The sequence below is a fragment of the Homarus americanus genome, unplaced genomic scaffold, assembly GCF_018991925.1.
Source record: "Homarus americanus isolate GMGI-L3 unplaced genomic scaffold, GMGI_Hamer_2.0 scaffold28, whole genome shotgun sequence".
Classification (NCBI taxonomy): Eukaryota; Metazoa; Arthropoda; class Malacostraca; order Decapoda; family Nephropidae; genus Homarus; species Homarus americanus.
This window is the reverse complement of record NW_024742238.1, coordinates 8,389,145-8,408,672: the sequence shown is the minus strand read 5'-3', so window position 1 is coordinate 8,408,672 and position 19,528 is coordinate 8,389,145. Positions and strand designations below refer to the sequence as shown.

The following is a 19,528-nucleotide window of genomic DNA, read 5'->3' as shown; positions in this document are numbered from 1 at the left end:
CACGGAGGTTATGTTTTCACTGCTAATTTCATTAACTATACTGTAGGTATTGTACACTATTCATATTTCTTAGACACTTGTACTGCCTCCTCAGAGGCAGCTATTGAGTTACCCTCCTGTGCCACCACAGTGGCACCCCCCTGGCCTACACCAACTTTCCCCCATACTAACTGGATTTTGATTGTTTTCTCTCGGGTTGGGGAGACATGTGTTGGGGTTGGACCCCAGTCTGGTTTGCAGCGGGATTCAGATTAAGCAAGTCCAGGTTAGAGGGAGTTTATTGTATAGTGAATGAGGATCTGCTCTTCATATAACAACATGAAGAAAGACTAGGGGTATGGTAGGCAAGCCCTCGTATGCATGTATTATAACCCCTCAAAAATATATTGTGTATATAGTTTGATCCCTAACTTTTTGCATAAATATTTTATCATAAAAACTTAAACTGTACTCGAGTATATGGTTGATGAATATGTTATTTCCTCATATACTATACCATACAGTACAAATTATTGCAGAATATCAAATATAATGGCCATTGTTTATTGTGGTCACTTTAGAATCATAAGAGCATTTTGAGTTACTTTGGTGCTATATTGCATGTCTAGTATGGACTTCATTCTCATAACACTATATTATTTTTATCATTTAGGATGTTATAAATAAGCTCAAAAGGTGTATAGAGCAAAAGTTTTTACTTACAGGGTATAAATTGTTAAATCTTGTCCACAGAGCATAATAACAGGAATTGGTGACTCGGCAAACACCCATGGTTCTGAAAATGCCAGTGATGGGGACATTTTGCAGCAAGCTTTAAAGAATATTGGGCTTTCTCAACCAAGGGACCAAGCACAGCATAGCAGAGAAGGTGATATACAAATAATACCTTGTTCCCCCCTTCCAGATCTTGACTGATGTTGTTTTTCTAAACATTTTCTAATACAGTGGAGTCAATAATTTGCTAGTTAGGTACCAGAAGACATTGTACATTATCAAATTGTGAATTATAGTCCAATTGATTTAAATGGAAGTGATTAGTTTGGTTTGAAAGGCCAAAGATTATCCATAAACGGTTCCAAAACTGCTTTAACAAACACCAAACATCACACATAATGCATAAAAAAACAGTAATGCATAACTATTGTACAAAAAGTAGTTCTATGTAACATAAAAGCTTCTTCCCTTCTCATAATTTTGTGTAGGTTACACCAATAAGCCAACATAATAATAATAATAATTAACGGTTGATTGAAAAAGTTCTACAGCCCGAAGGCTGAAAATATACATTGGACATAAATGACTTATTACATACATTGACATTAGTGGTTAAACAAAAGCCTTCATTAGAGAAAGGTAAAGGACCGCCTTATGTCAACAAAGAACCAGGAATTAAATACTTCACAATACAGAAACTCATCTTAGGACGATTTTTTTATTTTTATTGATTACAATAGGGGTCTCAGTACGTGAGGGTGCGAGGGTTACGCTCCTGGGATCTCCACGTAACTGCAAATTCCTGTATATTCAGGTCCCCCTGTATTATATACAGTATATGTATAACCCCTTTTTTATACTAAGGTAACCGACACACACTTCTTTATTTTTCTCACTCTCACCACCATGAGCACTGCCACTAATTTTCCCTTTAGAGGTCATGATTGCGGTAAAATCCGACCAGTAAAGAAAAACTTTACGAGCATGAACGCCTGAGACATGTTCATGGAACCTGTAAACGCCTTAGTTCAGGACGTTCAGGTTATGGGCAAGTCGAAGGGAATGATTGAAACCCGTCTTTTGACGCATTCAATATTTATTGATGTGATCAAAACCTGCAGAGGAGAAGGCGTTCATAATATTACAAGGTGATCCATCTGATACATAATTAGTTAGTCTCACACAATTTTATCTTAATCACAATTTATTAAACATACTGACATAACACAAAGTTCATAACATACTGACATAACACAAAGTTCATAACATACTGACATAACACAAAGTTCATAACATACTGACATAACACAAAGTTCATAACATACTGACATAACACAAAGTTCATAACATACTGACATAACACAAAGTTCATAACATACTGACATAACACAAAGTTCATAACATACTGACATAACACAAAGTTCATACAGTGGGGTATGCTATAACGAATCTAGTAATTGGTTCTAGAACCTTGTTCGTTATAGCATTCGTTCGTTATAGGATTAATCCGTTCCAGGCCCCCAAATACAACCACTTAACACTGAAAAATTTCTGTGGAAATTGTAAAAAATACGGTACTTTATCTTACCTTGGTGTTGTTAGCATGCAGGACAGGAGGCAGAGGAGGAGGGGGGAGGAGAGAATTATGGAGAAGAGGTGGAAGGAGAGAAGTCATCTTTCCTAGCCCTCTTTGGTGACTGTCTTACAGGCACTTTGTCTGTTTATTTATAATTTCTTTCTTAGTTTCAAGGGTTATTAGCTTTCTCACTCGCGTTTGACGATTCATTGTTACAATTGTACACTTGTATAACAAAATAGTTAAAAAAAAACACGAATTTCCACATCAAAAGACGAAATTTCATCAAGTTCAGTGGTGCACTGACTACACAATGAACCAATATGGCGCCTGACGCTCTTGCTGTGAGCCGCGGTATAACAATATTCATGCGCCAGACGAAATAGTCCGTATTCATCCGCGTTCGTTGTAGGAGTTGCGTTCGTTATAGCATTCTCAATTTTATAGGTAAAACCGTTCGTTATAGGAATATTCGTAGTAGAATCCGTTCGTTATAGCATACCCCACTGTAACTCTATTAATCTTAGCTTCGCTTCACTCTGCATTGTCTTATTATTCCAGGTTAGGCAGAAACGAGTAGGCATAATTATTCAACAATATATCAGTACCGAGGTGTATGTCATCACTTAGGCTGTACTTACAAGTGAGGGTCAATGCAGATCAGTATGGTGTTCCAAGAGAAAACAGTATTGCGTAAATCGTCCCAGCACAAATTCTCGGACAGAAGGCTGGTCTTCACAGCATCACTAGAGAGGGCGATCTGTTTCATGGAGGGGCAGGCAGCCACCGCCACCAGTCTAAGACAATCCACTCGGCAGAACCAGGACTTGTCTGTAAACACTTCTACATCTGGCGAGGTCACAGGTCGAAAGATTTCATGGCATCACACGTCAGCACTGTAACTGAAGCCAGCGGCGATAACAGAACCAGTGCAAGAGAGAGAAGGATGCCTTTGCAATAATTTAACCTATGGTTCCATACAAGCACCTTAAAAGTACAAACACACACAAATATTAAACCTACAATACCATATGAACACTTTAAATGTACTGTACAAAGAAATATACTCTGGGTGATGCAACACAGTTCAGCCAGGCAGTCACCCAGCTGACTCAGATATGTGTGTGGCTGCTGCTGTGCTGCACTGTGTGCATGCCTTGATATCACATAGAGAGAGGGAGTGTGTGGTTAGATGGCGAGTTGGTGACACAGTTACAGCTCACTGCCTTAATACATACTGTGCGTTAACTTCCTACACATACACACCCACGCTCTTCATTTTTCTTATTTTATAGTATATTTTCTTTATTTCTAAGCCACATTAGAGTATTGTAATGATAGCCGGCACTCGGCTGTGAATTATGAATATTTGACTGCAAAATTTAATATTAGTACTGTAATAGAAGTGCCCACAAATTTAAGAGGACAAATTTGTTTTTCGTGAATTATCGCGACTCCACTGTAATGATAAAATACAATGCACTGTACTTGCAAGGAAATGCTTTATACTTAATAATCAGAAATGTATAATTTATAAGTTAGACATACTTTACATTACTTAAAAAATCATAGAAGTAATAGAAGTATAATTTTCTGTGCAGGCATTCCCCGACTTATGAAAAGGTTTCTTTTTTAAAAAATCTTTCGTAAATTTGTTTTACATAAATCAGACCACATTTTCCCAGTCCCCTATTATTAAAGATGATATACTATACATTCCAATGAAAAGAAACACTTTGGCAAAGCATATTAAAACGTCACAAACATATTTTAATGAAAGCTTTTGGTGTACACAATGATTAATGTCTTATTTTTGGCTTACAATAATAAGCCAACACCAGACATAATAAGTAAAATACGTATAGTACAGTACTACAGTGCAGTGCAGTGCAGTGCAGTACAGTACAGTACAGTACAGTACAGTACAGTATAGTACAGTACAGTACAGTACAGTACAGTACAATTCAGTACAGTAGTAATAGTTTTGTGCCTGTACAGTACTGTGCTTACATGAAACTGGATGAGATTTGATTCAAAATGAACAATATGAAACACTGAGTCAGCATCTATTATTACTGTAATAATACATTGATTTCCATTCTACATTGGAAGATACAGTACTGTACTGTACGTGTTATGTGAAGAAAAAATCCCACTCAATCTCTGATACAATAGTTATTGCATCATCTTAAATTCATGCTGCCTTGTTTATATGGTATGATCACTGCCTTCAGTCAGCTCATGTTACACTTATGCTTTCTCATGTTTTGCTTGCAATATCCACACCTCCAAACTTTTATTCACTTCCAAGTTCTACATTTTCCCTCTTAAGTTTACACCTTTATTGTACAGAATTAGATAATGGGGTTTAAAAATACTGAATTATTTTTTTATTTAATTTTCCACATCTTAAGTGAGAGTGAATGAGGAGAAATTGGATAATGAGACAACTGGCTCAGTAACTGTGCTGGTGGAGATGAATCTACTTGTCCCCAGTGAGTTTGAGGAGTAAGTTATATGCTGATTGTAGGAGATTTATGACACATTGAATGTTTATTTGTAGACTAGCATTGTGAGTGTTAGAAAATAATGAAGGGAGTTAGTGAAATAAGTAAGCACACTGGTAGCAAAAAAGAAAAGTGCATTATTTTAGCATATTCTCATTATTACATGCTGTACTCAGGAAATATTACAAAAATGCCAAAAAAAATTTCATAACATTTGAGTTTCGTAAACCAAACCTTCATGCATTGGGGACTGCCTGTGTGTATTTTTGCTTGTTATGTTGAGTAAGAGAAATATAATAAAATGCATGCCTATTTTTAAACCCATGGGTAAGGAGTAACTGAGGAATGAAAAAGAAATCCTCCATTGCACAAATTCAAAATACAGTTGGTCCTCATATTACGCGGTCCCGCATTCCGCGTTTCACCGTTAACGCGGTGCCTTGCCAGAACCTAACATTCTTACATTCCGCGGTCGCGAACGCCATTACGCGGAGAGTGTCCGGCGCGACGCTATTTTTAGATTTTCCCCACGCACCACGCGCCACCCGCCCGCCCGCCCGCCTGCCTGCCTCTCCCTCCTCCTCCCTCCTCCTCCCTCCGCTTGGGCAAGCGGCGCGGTAAGGTTGCGCAGTGTGTGTCTTTGTTGCGTTATCACTGACGTCATATGACGTATCAGACCTGTGATTGGCCATGCATCCCTACCCTCCTCTGCTGCTAGCTGTAATTGGCTTAAAGTATTAGGACGTGTCCACCCGGGGGAGGGAGGGAGGGAGGAAAGACGATGCTTGACCAAGCCGCGGCAGTTTCATCCCTCAAGGCCACTCCGTGTAAACGCGCATCCATTGTTCCGTAAAATTGACTTTGAGGGATTTGTCAGGGAAGCCCTGACAACTGTAAGTGACAGTGATGATGATTCACCTAGTAATGGTGATTCACCTGAGGGCCAGTAATCTGCCCTCTGCCTCGGAACCAGCCTCCATCCCCGTATGCCGACCCATCTCTTCTACTACCGTAAGTGTTACACAAAATTTTTAGTTTTCTAACCTAACCTTTATTTTTCCTATGTTAACCTTTATCTTTCCTAACCTAACCTCTTCTATATTACTTGTTTTTTCATACCATCATAAAGTTAAGATAAAATTTTTACTACAACATAGTTGTGTGTCGTCAAAAAGTGGAGTTTGGGGATCGGCCTGGACTCCATTTCAATTAACCCCATATGTTATGTTGTTCACTTTACGCGTTCCTCACTTTCCGCGGGACCTTCCGGGTTACATTAACCGCGTAATATGAGGACCAACTGTATTATATATTTTTAAAAATCTTCCGAGTACTATACTTACTTATAAATGAAATGTGGCTGAATTTACTGTTTTCATACAAGAAGAAAGTTACAAGGAGGATGATTGATAAGTACATAATGTTTGCCAGGTATTAAGCTAAAGATTGAAGCTGAAGATGGAGGGCACTTTGAGGACAAATGGCCATCGGACGGACAGATTGACTCTTCTCGGTTAACTGAGTGCAAGAAGGTGCAAGTCATGACGCTCATTGACCGTAATCATGAAAGTGGGATGAGGTAAGTTTTTATTTTACTGTTTTGTTTATTATGTTTGTTCTTAACTGTTCTTGTTGTTTCATATATACAGTACTACCAGGGGCTTTATAAGGCTTAACATATTTATTTTATTTTAAGTAAATCTTTACACATCTTTTAAAGTACTGTATATAGCATGACAATAATTAATGTATTTGGTCCATGAGTCTAAAGTTCATCAAGTTAATTCAGGATTAATAATGATAATGGCAAAATCAATGAGTTTTATGTAGATTTTCTCATCTTTCAGGAGGTACACAGTGCTGGTGAAATTGGTTGGGGATGTAAAATGGCATGTTTGTATGCATAAGGACTGTACTAAAGAATTCAAGAAACCTTCAGATCTCGTACGACACATGAGGACTCACACGAATGATAAGCCATTCAAGGTTAGTTTCTTAAACTGTGGTATTGTTATAGAGCATTACTTATTTAGGGCCTAGTATGTATACTTAGTCTTATAAAGGGCCTCCTGAGTATGTGAGGGTGGGGACATTAATGCTTTAAAATATTAAATGCTGAAGAATTCTTACTGAAAGATGGCTATGAAGTATAATCTATAGTATAGTACAGCATGCCCTAAACATGGAAAACCATTTATTGATGGGAATTATATAAAGGAGGCCTTTCTCAACAGCTCTCAAGTTTTATTTAGTGATTTACCAAACAAACCCAATCATCTCAAGGTTAAAAGACATGCCTGTTGCAGCCAGGACTGTAGAGAGGCACATATCAAACATGGCTACAAATATAAAAGAACAGAAAATTGTTGCATTAACAAATGCAATTGTGTTCAGTATTGCTGTTGATGAGTGTTGATATAAATGACATACCACGTTTGGCTAGTGTCGCCAGGTACAGTGACACTGAGGTACACGAGGAGTTGTGCTGCCTAAGACCTATGCATGGTACTACCAAGGGAGATGACATTGTTAAAACGTTCATTGATCATTTTGAGGAGAGAGAGGTTGATATTAAAAAAAATTATTTGCAGTTACAACGGATGGCGCTCCAGCTATGGTAGGAAAACACAGGGGATTTGCCAAGCTAATTGAGGATAAAATTGAGCACCCCATTCTGAAGTTATACTGCATTATTCATCAAGAAAATCTGTGTGCCAGAATTTCAAATTCTGATGTCAATAAAGTAAGGGCCACTGTGACAAAAATTTTGAATTTTTTGGTTGCACAATCTGCTCTTACATACAGATAATTCAAGCCTTTTCTTGATGAGATGAATAGTGCATTTTTAGACATACCCCTTAACTCCATTGTTTGGTGGTTAAGTTGCGGGATGGTTTTAGAACGGTTCGTGGAATGCTTTGATGAAATCAGGACCTTTCTGAAAGAAAAGGGCCAATTATACTCTGAACTGGAAGATGACCAATGGATAGTGAAACTTATGTTTCTCTCAGACATCACCAAACACCTCAGTGACCTTAATCTTCACCTTCAGGGTGCAGGACAAATAATTATGGATCTGTATGACACTTGAAAAGATTTTGTTGCAAAGCTGGCAATTTACTTGGTGGATATTGAAACTACAACTTTCCTCTACTTCAAGCACCTGAAGGGGTAGTCAGCACATCATCCTGTGAGCTTTACAGAGATTGCAGTGTACATGCAAGAACTGAAGTCAGAGTTCTCTGTCAGATTTCAAGATTTCCAGCACATTGGCCCAATGTTTTCCATTTCAAATAAATCTGAAAGCTATGAGGAGAGTGACTTGGACTTGTCTTTATTTGTGTGGATGGAAATTAGGGATCTGGAGATGCAGCTGATTGATTTTAAGTCGTCTTCAATATGGGCAGTAAAGTTCACGGAACTACTGGGCATCCCTACCAGAGAAATTTGATTGCTTTCTTCTTTTGGATCGACATATTTATGTGAGCAGATATTTTCACACAAAGAATATTCTCAATCCTCATCACAGTCGACTTACAACTGATCACTCCGATAGGTGTGTGCAACTTAAGGTGTCCAGATATACTCCCGACATAACAACGCTGAACAAGGGAAAGCAGGGACAGGGATCACTCTAAAATAGTGAGAGAATTTTTAGTATTTGAATATATATCTTACCATTCATATGTAATTGTGTGTATTTCAAATATGTGTGAAAGCTTTATTTATCAATATATACATGTCAATAATTTGCATATTGAAAATTATAGTTGGTACGCAGGGCACTAGAAATGTTAAAAACTGGCACAGTGTGTTCAGAGGGTTGCCAACCCCTGGGACTCTGGAGGATCCAGCGGTAACACATGCTTTCAGAGAGCAGCTCGAATAAGGACTGATAAACAACTCAACAGCAAACAATGCAAATCCCAGTGCCGAATGGTATATTCTCGACACTGTCATGACAAAAACCTTCTGAGAGACCCTTGGCCAGATCAAAAGAATACACCAAGACTGGTTAATGAAAATGACTCGGCAGTCAATGTACTCATCGATGATAAACGTGGTGCTTTAACTGACTGGCAGAACAGCCCTCAGTCTCTGACCAAAGCTGATACCTTCCGTAAGAAGAAAGCGGCGGCCCAGCATAAACTTCACAATCTAAATAACGATTGGTTTAAAAATAAAGCATGTGAAACAAAATAATTTGCAGATCAGCACAAGATGTGCGAATTTTCAATTCCACAAAAAAAGATTTATGGGCTAATCACTTGTGGCGCAGCCCCCCCTCTGCTCATCCAACGGTAACTCCATAATTAAAGACGATGAAGGCATCCTTCAGCACTGGAAAGAGCACTACCATTCACTGCTCAACCGAAACACCGTTGTAGATATCCTGACTACCCAGCAGGTCCCTCAGCATCCAGAGCTGACCCACCATAGCTATCCTCCATCCCTGGATGAGGCTACTGCCATCAAACCAATGATGGAATCTCAGCTGAGGCTTATAAAGCAGGAGGACCTCTGCTTACCAGCTGTCTCCACTCTCTCCTGGAGAATATATGGGAAAAGGGGGAAATCCCCCAAGCTCTTAAAGACGCCTCCATCGTCAATATTTATAAGAACAAGGGAGACCGGTCAGACTGTGGCAACTACCAAGGAATCTCGCTGCTGTACATAGCTGGCAAGATTATTGCCCGAGTCCTCCTAAACAGACTTCGTCCTGAGGCGGAAAACGTCCTCCCAGAATCCCAATGTGGCTTTAGACCATCACGTGGCACCACTAACATGATCTTTGCTTTCCGTCAGATACAGGAAAAGTGCAGAGAATAGCGTCGTAACCTGTACATGACATTCATTGACCTAACCATGGCCTTTGACTCGGTCAACAGGGAAGCCCTCTGGTGGACCCTCAGCCGTTTCGGCTGCCCACCAAAAATCATTGCCATTGTGAGGCAACTCCACGATGGCAAGAATGGCAGTGTCCTGCACAATGGCACCCAGTCAGAGTTCTTCCCCATCCAAACGGGGCTTAAAAGTGGGTGTGTACCGGCACCAACTCTCTTTTCCATTTTCTCGGCTGCCTTCTTTATTCGTGCCAGTGCCAATTTAGTTGGCGGGGTGGACATCGAGTACTAGATGAAGGGTCTTTTCAACATAAAACGACTCCAGGCAAGAACAAAGGTGTCGGCAGCTTCCATTACTGAACTTCAGTATGCAGACGACCTCACCCTTGTCGCTCACACTGAACACGACCTACAGGAGATCCTGAACACCTATGCAGATGCGTATGCACACTTCGGCTGAGGAGAATGTACATAAGACTCAGCCACACCTCCACCATCCATCCAGCTTAACGGTACTACCCTCTCTAATGTTATCCACTTTCGGTATTTCGGCTCCCGCCTGTCCACCACTACGGACATCGATGAAGAGATTCAGCATTGGATCAGATGTGCATCTCAAGCCTTTGGTAGACTCCAAAACCATGCCTTCAGCTGTAGGGAGCTGAAATTATCTACAAAGTTACATGTATATCGAGCATTGGTCCACCCGACCCTGCTACATGGCAGTGAGACATGGATCGCATACAGGAGGCACCTCAAGGCACTTGAAAACTTTCACCAACGTAGTCTGCGTTCCATCCTCCGATTTCTCTGGGAAGACAAAAGAGCAAATGCTAGCATTCTTTCTGACACCAACTGTAGAAGCATTGAGGCTACCATTATCCATGAACAACTACGCTGGACTGGCCATGTTACCCGCATGGTCGACAGTAGACTGCCAAAGCAGCTACTTTACGGTCACCTAATGAATAATAAATGTAACACCGGCAGGCAACTGAAAATGTAAAAGGATAGTCTTAAGACAAACCTGAAAAAGTGCCAAATCAACCCCTTCACCTGGGAGTCGATTACTCCACACCGTAACGCTTGGAGGAGCACCACACGTGAAGGTGTCAGTACTTTCGAGTTAGCCCGACTGCAAACCGAGGCAGACAAGTGCCAACACCAGAAATATGCTGCCACCGCCCCTCCTGCAATCGATGCAGCCCTCCACATTTGCAACTCATGTGAATGACTCTGCCAGTCCCCTATCGGCCTATTTAGTCATCTCAAAACTCACCAATTAAGGTGACATCCCTAATAACTCATATCATTGTATCATAGCTGGATGATCGTCATACTCGATTCCAAGTGACAGCAAAGTGGTAGTAATGGTAGTGTGTGTGTGTGTAGTGGGGTGTGTGGATTGCATCCGTTGTTACTGAAAGCCATTAAATTGAGGGTGTACTGTATATAATTTGTAATTTGACCTCAAAATAAAGGAAACACACATGACATTTATAGCACATTAAAATACAAATATTAAGGGTCATCGAGAGGGTTGGGAGGGGGGTGCTAATTAGTGACTTCCGAGTGCACAGTGATCCCCCTACCCTCCCTACCCCCTCCCCCTCCCCTCCCCCTCCCCTACCCCCTACCCCCTCCCCTACCCCCTACCCCCGAAAAAAAAAATTGGTAACGGTCCAAATTGTTCTGACTTTCGAGGGTTTACTGTATATTCATATAACTCTGTTTTATCTTTCTTGCTCTTCCACTTATAAGGAGAAGGAAGAAACTATTACAGAAGACTAGTAAAAAAAAGTATATTTGGACTTAATGCTTCAGTACCTGCTACTATCCTACCTCTTGTGTACTTCATTGTTATTTGTGTGGTTGTCAAATTAAACTTGGTGGTGATCTCTAATAAAGGTATATTTTATAAAATTCTTAAAAGTGCATATGAACAGATTTTGTTTTATCTGACAAAAATTCCTTTATTCGACATCATTTCTGACAGCTGAGGAAATATTCAAACATTCATATTATTTCTACTCCTCCAGCCCCTATCCCCGGGTGGCCTGAATCAAGAGCAACATTTACTGATGTTAACTGAGGTACATTAAGCTGAGTGAAGGGCATTTTGTAAACCTGTGTGTAATTATTTCTTAGATTATTCCTGCTTGTGTTCTCTCCTACAGTGTAATAAGTGTTTCCGAGCCTTTTCGGTGAAGTCGACGTTGATGGCCCACATGAAGACCCACTTGGCTGTGAAGGAGCACACATGCAAGCAATGTGATAAGAAGTTTGCTACAACAACATCCCTAAAGGTCCATTCATGGTATGTTATCGTTATTTTACAATTTAATTTACCTCTATAATAGGAAATAAGAACAATATTTTGATTGCATTGAGCATTGTGACAAACATACCCTTATCTCACTTCTCTTTTGCACATTAATAATAATAAATAGTTTGTTAACTGAAGGGATGTGGCTGCCAAGTTCTTACAAGGTACACCTACTGTCCTACGGGTCACTGGTTTGCACCCAGGGTACCCTCAACCCACCTACCTGTATGGATACCTGACTTTACAGGTGGGGAAGTGAAGTTTGTTGATTGCATTGCCCACAACATTGTCCTTTTTCATACTACCCTGTAAAGGCTTAGTCTTCACTTTGTTATATCCACCCTACCCTTCACAGATTGGCAGGCCTATGGGACCCACTTTTACCAAACTTTTAGAAAATATCGGCTTATTCATTTGTACACTACTGTTACTCATGGTGCAATTATCCTTTTAACCATTGCTCTTTAGATTATAACCAGCCTTTGAATTTGCTTTTAAATATTAAAATGCTTTATTTTTCAGTAATATACAGTATGGAGAGATTGTCATCATATCTCGGAATATTGCGAGTTATTACACATTAGGTTTTCTTAGCAGTGACAATGCAGGTATAACATTCGAATAGTGACCATCGTAAAACTGATCTTTAGCCTTTGTATAGCAGTATAATGGTTATTGCCTGTATAATATAAAACTATAAAAAGGAAAAAGAAAATTTATGAACATGAGTGTGAACATTATTCTGTGTGGAAAGTGAACATATGTATGGATGGGTCATGCTCTCCCCAATGTGACGTCACGGCATAGCAGCCACACGTCTCTCAATTCAGCTGGATGGCTGAACTCCTTCACTCTTGGCGTGACCTGTAGAGTGGTTTAAAGTTGAAAGGAACTATTTTTTTGTACTGTACATAAAATATGTGATAGTGTTTTTTGATGTGCTATATAATCTTTTCAGTGTTTATTATAAAAAATTTTGCTCATTTTTTGGCATATGTAAAATACAGTTTCCAACCCCTCAATAGAACCTATTCCCTTTTACTCATGTATAAATCTACCTATGACAATGAAGTTCCTGAGAACCAAGTGGATTTCCTGAACATATCCACTTCATTGCCAGAGGTATACTGTACACATTCACATCATCCACTTTATCTCACTACACAAGGCCGTACATGTGACATACATACGTACATTGGGACTTGAGAACCTTAAAAAGTCTTCTTTGCAGTTCTGAAAGCTTCTAAAATCTAGAACAATACTTACATCTATTAGCAATTTAAATAATAAAACAACCGAATTTACTGAAAGTATATCTTAAGTATGATTATTTTACTTGAACTAATTTATAATGAGCTTAAATTAGACAATCTGTGTGAGTGTAATATGCTGGCTATTGCATTGAACAGTTGTGCTTCCCTGCTGGTATGGACATCTGATTAATGGATTCCTTCTAAGTAATTACAACACTGTGGCTTAATTAGTTCAGAACTCAGGGTATTTACTGTATTATGGAGTTGAAGAGAAGTCAAGATTTGTATTACATAATGATATATAATAGGGTTTGGGTTAAAACTGTTTCTTGTCCTTACTTTAAACTTTCAAAGGTATGTTCAAGTGTATTTATTGCTTAATTGATATTAATCTTGATATGATATTTATAGCTTTGGTTTATAATAGGAACACACAAAAAGAAGTTAATGTACTGTTTTGACAATTTTTTATAATTGCTTTTTACTTTATATTGTAAAGATTAAAGTTCACATTTTTTATACAGTATAGTGTACAGTCTCTCCTCGACTTGTGATGGGGTTCTGTCCCGACGACCAGATCGTAAGTCGAATTGGTCTAAGTTGAAAAGGCTAAAATAATACATAGAAATTCTAAAATGGGTGTCTCTTTTTCTTCTCAGCACCATGAGAACTCTCACTTTTATGCTTGCCAGCCATTTTAAAGGGAATTACAAACAAAAATTTTGACAGTACACAGCACGATCACCAACGCCAGGACTCGAAAATACGTAATTTGAAAAATATTTTATACGACCACTGCGGTTGTATGTCCGGGTTGTCATAAGTCGAGTATGTCGTAAGTCGAGGAGTACCTATATACTGTATACCGTATTTTATCTGCGGCCTCATGTTCCTGGTTATTTAATCATTACCTGCATCTCACTTGATATTATATGCACCACATAATTTATATACTGTATCTACAAAACTACAGATGAAGCAAAATTATTGAATAATTCTGTAATTCCCGGTTTTATCTCTCTGTTACATACAAAATACAGAAGTAAACATATCTGATTGTAGTGTAACTTTATGCAGATTTTCTCCATTTGATAAATATAGTACTACAATGTTTGTTTACTCTTAACAGGTTACACACTGGTCAAAAGCCATACCAATGTTCGCAGTGCCACAAGGTATTCCGCACCGTATCACAACGTAAGGCACATATGTTGTCTCACCAGCACTCATCCCATCGTCAGTCTCTACGTAGAAAGTCCATACCACTGCCAGATATCCCTCTTCAAGAGCCTATACTTATTACTACTGAAGGTTACTTTCTACACTTATTTCTTTATTTATGCATACAATGAACCCTCGAAGATCCGGACTAAAAGGGGGGACCACCTTTCTGGAAAAGCCGATTGTACAAATCTTCCGGCGAATGTACAAAATATATAAAAACTATAAATAATGATATAAAAAACACCCAAAATACAGTACATATTATCCTGACCACTGGGGTTAGTTATACCAATAACCTTTTACATTCATTCATAATTTTTACTACATGCTATAGTAAACAAACGGCCTCGAGTTGTCAGCTGTGTCCAGCAGTGTTCGAAGAATCTTGAATGAGACTGTACAACATTAAAGGACTAAAATGTTTATCTTTTTTTGCAAAATATGTAAAGTCTATAGTACTCAAATTATTTGTTATCTTACAAGAATTCCTCCAATGCAAGTTATATTCTGCTAAGTTTTGTCTGTGAAATTTTATAAGCTAAAAACTTTAAGCCTAAAACCACCAAACCCTGGCTGGGAAGATGGAGGAGAGGGAGGGAGGGGGAGGTGATTTGATGTAATGTGTTTGACAGCTGGTGCTGAAGGTCGAGTGCATATTTATTTATCTGTCCTTTAAAGGGCGTTTAAGTTTTTTGCTTATAAAATGTCAATGAACTGACCTGGGAGAATATAATTTAGATTGCTGGAATTCTTATAAGATAGTGATTAATTTGAATATACACATGCTATAGTTTTCATTAGACATAAAAATTTTAGTAATTATTTAGCACATTTGATTACAGTACAGGTTTGCCCTCAGGACAATTATTTCTTTGACTTTTTCACAATGTTTATTTAGGATAGTGTGTGCATGTAAATGAGTAAAAATAAGTAAATACAGTTATGTATATCTACCCAAAAATACAAGTTGAAAAACTTGTACTAAAATGTACAACACTAATGACTATAATTTTTATCTCTTCTGCAAATATATATGATGTCTATATTCAAATTATTCGTTGTCTTGCAAGGATACCAGCAGTGCAAATTATATTCTTCTAATTTTAATCTGACATTTTTTGAGATAAAAACTTTAACCCTAAAACTACCTTCACCCTGTTTTGGGAATGCTTGTTAGGGAGGCTTCTTAGCCCAGAGCCCCAATTTTTTTGGTCCGAATCTTCCAAAATCCAGATTTACCAGATCCAGATCTTTGAGGGTTTACCGTACTCTATTACATATTTGGTTGTATATTGTACTTAAACTTACAGCGGTGTGCAAGCTTTTATGTTACTTTAGGGAGTTTCTTGTGAGTTTTGTATTCTGGTCTGGGTGTATCTAATTATTGGAGAATAATTATATTGTCAAGACAATTTATAGTTTTGGGGTCTGACTTTATTTCTCTTAGTGACAACAACTTTGGTGCTTTCTTCACAGGACCTGTTAAACAACAGTCTCGACACAGTCAGATCTATCCAAGTGAGACCGGAGAGGCACCACCTGACAGACCCCACAAGTGTCACTACTGTCTGGCAGCCTTTAAGAAGTCATCCCATCTGAAACAGCATGAGAGAACACATACTGGCGAGAGGCCTTTCAAGTGTGATAGTTGTAATAAGTAAGTTTAATATTGGTGTAAATGATTTTTTGTGTCTGCTTTCCATCACTTAACTTTTACATTCAGATTCTTTAAGGCAGCACTGCTTTACAATTTTGGTTGTCATGGTCTTCAAGATAGTTTTTATATTCGTAATGAGAAAGTTTTGAAATATATAAACAGCATCGGGATTCATTTGATTCAATGAGTGTATTCTTTTTCCCTTTTGATTGCCTTGTGTGTACAGCATGCCCTTACAATTCGCAGCCTTTGATTATTCGCGGATGACAACGTGGATGTACTCAAGAATGTCTGTGGGTAGTTTTAAAGTTGGGGGCATTTTCATGGCATCCCAAGTGGCTGGGCCATACACGCTTACTCCACCTTAGTCTGGGATAAACATTTGTCCGTTTCACTTGTGTGCTACTCTGCACTCTTAACTGTGCTCTTTGTGCTTGTGATGGCTCCCAAAGCCCTCAACCACCTTCATCCAGTCGCGAGAAGGCGCCCAAACAATTGAAGAGAGAAAAGAAGGTCATGGATTTTACCATACATATGCCTGGCTATGCTTGGCAATGTATGCCTGGCAATGGGAGTGTGTGACTGTTACTTAGCGAGTCGTCTGCAGTTGTAACTCCTCACTCCCTGCCATATTTCACTGGATTTACTGTTTTCATAAGTGTTTACTGATAGAATAGTGTTTAATAGTGATTAATCATGGCATTGTAGTGAGGTTAGCTCTTCAATGTAGCCACCAGGCTACTGGGCCAAGATGCGAGATGTTATGGTTTCTTCAACTTGTATTTTCGGGTAGTTATAAGTAACTTTCTTCGTTTATTTTTACTCAGTTAGATGCACACACCATCCTAAATACGTATTGTGAAAAAAAGTAAAAGAAATAATTGTCTTAAGGGCAAACACATAATGGGAGGAGAGCACAGAGTGTAGCTGGTGGGGAGCGTTGCTAGGGAATCGGCCTCCCAACTGATTTTCGTTACTATGGTCGAGCAGGTAGTGTATGCAAATGGCGACCGTGTTAAACTTTCATTTGGCTTTTATGTACTGGTTTGGCAAGAGTATTTTTTGGTACGTACTATTTTTATTTATTCCTCACATTTCTTGGTACTATAAATATTATTTTAAGAAAACTATGGCTGTGAGGTATTATGGTTGTTTTTCAACTCGTATTTTCGAGTAGATATACTTAACTTTCTTCATTTATTTTTAATCATTTACATGCACACACCATTCTATATACATAGTGAAAAAGAGTACTGTACAGTATTACACCGCAATTACCGACATCCTTCATGTTGGGTTGGCTAGATGGCTACGAAAGAAATTTTGTAAGTTTGATCTACTTGGACCATTATTATTTATTATATACATAAATGACATAGATATCGGTGCAGACAGCAACATAAGTAAATTTGCTGATGACACTAAAATAAGGCATGTAATTAAATCTGAGGAGGACTCTGCAAAACTATAGGAAGATCTAAGCAAATTTTTCGAATGGTCTGAAAAATGGCAGATGAAATTCATTGTGGACAAATGTAAAGCACTCAGTATAGGAGATGTAAACAAGGAAACCAGATACCAGATGAACAACGATGTTATTGAGAAATCCGACTGTGAGAAAGATTTAGGAGTTATGATAAGTAGGACTCTTAAGCCAAGTAAACATTGTGTATTTGTTCAAAACAAGGCTAATAAAGTACTTGGGCTCATACAAAGGAGTGTTAGTTACATGACTAGCGAGGTCATCCTATAACTATATCTTGCGCTTGTGAGACCTCACTTGGATTACGCAGTTCAATTCTGGTCACCGTATTACAGAATGGGTATAGAATCCTTGGAAAGAATTCAGAGGAGAATGACAAGGCTAATCCTGGGCATTAGGAACCTTGAGTACAGAGACAGGTTAAAGCATCTTAATTTGCACTCCCTTGAGAGATGTACAGTAGAGTGAGGGGCGATATGATAGAGGTGTATAAATGGATGTCAGGGCTGAACAAAGGGGACATTACAAAGGTACTCAAGCTATCCCACTTGGAACGAACTCGTAACAATGGCTTTAAATTAGACAAATTTAGATTTAGGCGCGAAATAGGTAAACATTGGTTTGGAAATAGAGAAGTGGAAGAGTGGAACAAGTTACCAAATATCATCATCAACTCGAATATGCTGGATAGCTTCAAACATAGGTTGGATGGATATATGAGCAATAGCGGTTGGGTGTAAATGGGACTGACCAGTATGGGCCAATCAGCCCACTGCAGTTTCCTCCATTCTTATCAACCCAGCTGGAGTTGACTTGAGGAGTGTGTGTCTCTCTGTCTGTCTGTCTGTCTGTCCACATACAAACATATACAGTACAGTATTGGTAAAAGAAATTGTCCTAAGAGCAAACACATAAAGGGAATACAGTTTTCCCTCGATTAACGAGCACATTTGGTTCCATTGAGTCAGTCGTTAACTGAAAATTTCGTTAACTGAATATTATTTCAATGGGATATTGGGTAATTGGTTCCAACTCACAGAAAAAGGTACATACAAAGTACTGTATACTGGTAATAGAATTAACAAAACATTAAATATAAACAAAATACAGTACTGTACTGTACAGTATACTGTACAATAATAAATAAATAACAATAGTTTACTGTATTTTAACTTACTTTGAGGTGTGTATGTCGTATTCTCTGTGGCTTTGTTTACATAGCAAACAGCTGATTGTAGACGCAGTCGATGATGACATGCCATATTCTTTACAGAGTGCATTGGTTCTAAAGCCTTCTTTGTATTTCTTAATCATTTTTGCACTCTATGTTATCAATATGTTAACTGAATTTCAGAATGACCAATAATTTTAATGTAAAAATGCAAAAATATTCAAGAGACCAACAAACTGGATGTTCACTCCACTGTAAACAAAGTTAAACCGAGAAGTGTTGTTGGGTGATTCAATCAGCTGATGGGCGCACAGCCAAAGAAAATGTCAAAAGTGGCATCCCCATAGTGGAGGGGTTAATATTATTTAATTAAAACATCATCCAAGCAGATGCAAATCCTGGGTTAAATATTGAACTGTTGATGCTTTTGTTGTAAATTATTGTGCAGTAGTCACATGTCAGTGTTTTCTTTAACCATACCAATGCTTGCTTAGTTTTGGCACAATATGCACCAAATCTTACCTGTGACAGGATCCATACATTTGTTGCAGTTGATATGCTTACTAGTAACGATGTGCTTAAAGAAATTAACAAACTGAAGCCTCATAAATCGCCTGGTCCAGACGAGGTATATGCTAGAATATTAAAAGAATGTAGAGATGAGTTGAGTAATCCATTAGCAGTTTTATTTAATAAGTCATTAGAATCGGGCCTAGTGCCAGAAGCTTGGAAACTTGCAAATGTAGTTCCGATTTTCAAAAAAGGTGATAAAT

The 19,528-nt window shown here is 38.5% G+C and overlaps 1 protein-coding gene across 5 annotated transcripts in view; it reads left to right on the top strand.

The window, feature by feature from the left end:
• The window catches only part of LOC121876523 (zinc finger protein 236-like), a 103,258-nt gene that overhangs the window by 48,684 nt on the left and 35,046 nt on the right, over positions 1–19,528 (top strand). For all 5 annotated transcript variants that reach the window (XM_042381687.1, XM_042381689.1, XM_042381688.1 and 2 more), the window contains 6 exons: positions 733–868; positions 6,229–6,376; positions 6,645–6,783; positions 11,819–11,958; positions 14,350–14,531; positions 15,921–16,101. In XM_042381687.1, the coding sequence (XP_042237621.1) occupies positions 733–868; positions 6,229–6,376; positions 6,645–6,783; positions 11,819–11,958; positions 14,350–14,531; positions 15,921–16,101 (926 nt within the window). The remainder of the gene's footprint in view (positions 1–732; positions 869–6,228; positions 6,377–6,644; positions 6,784–11,818; positions 11,959–14,349; positions 14,532–15,920; positions 16,102–19,528) is intronic.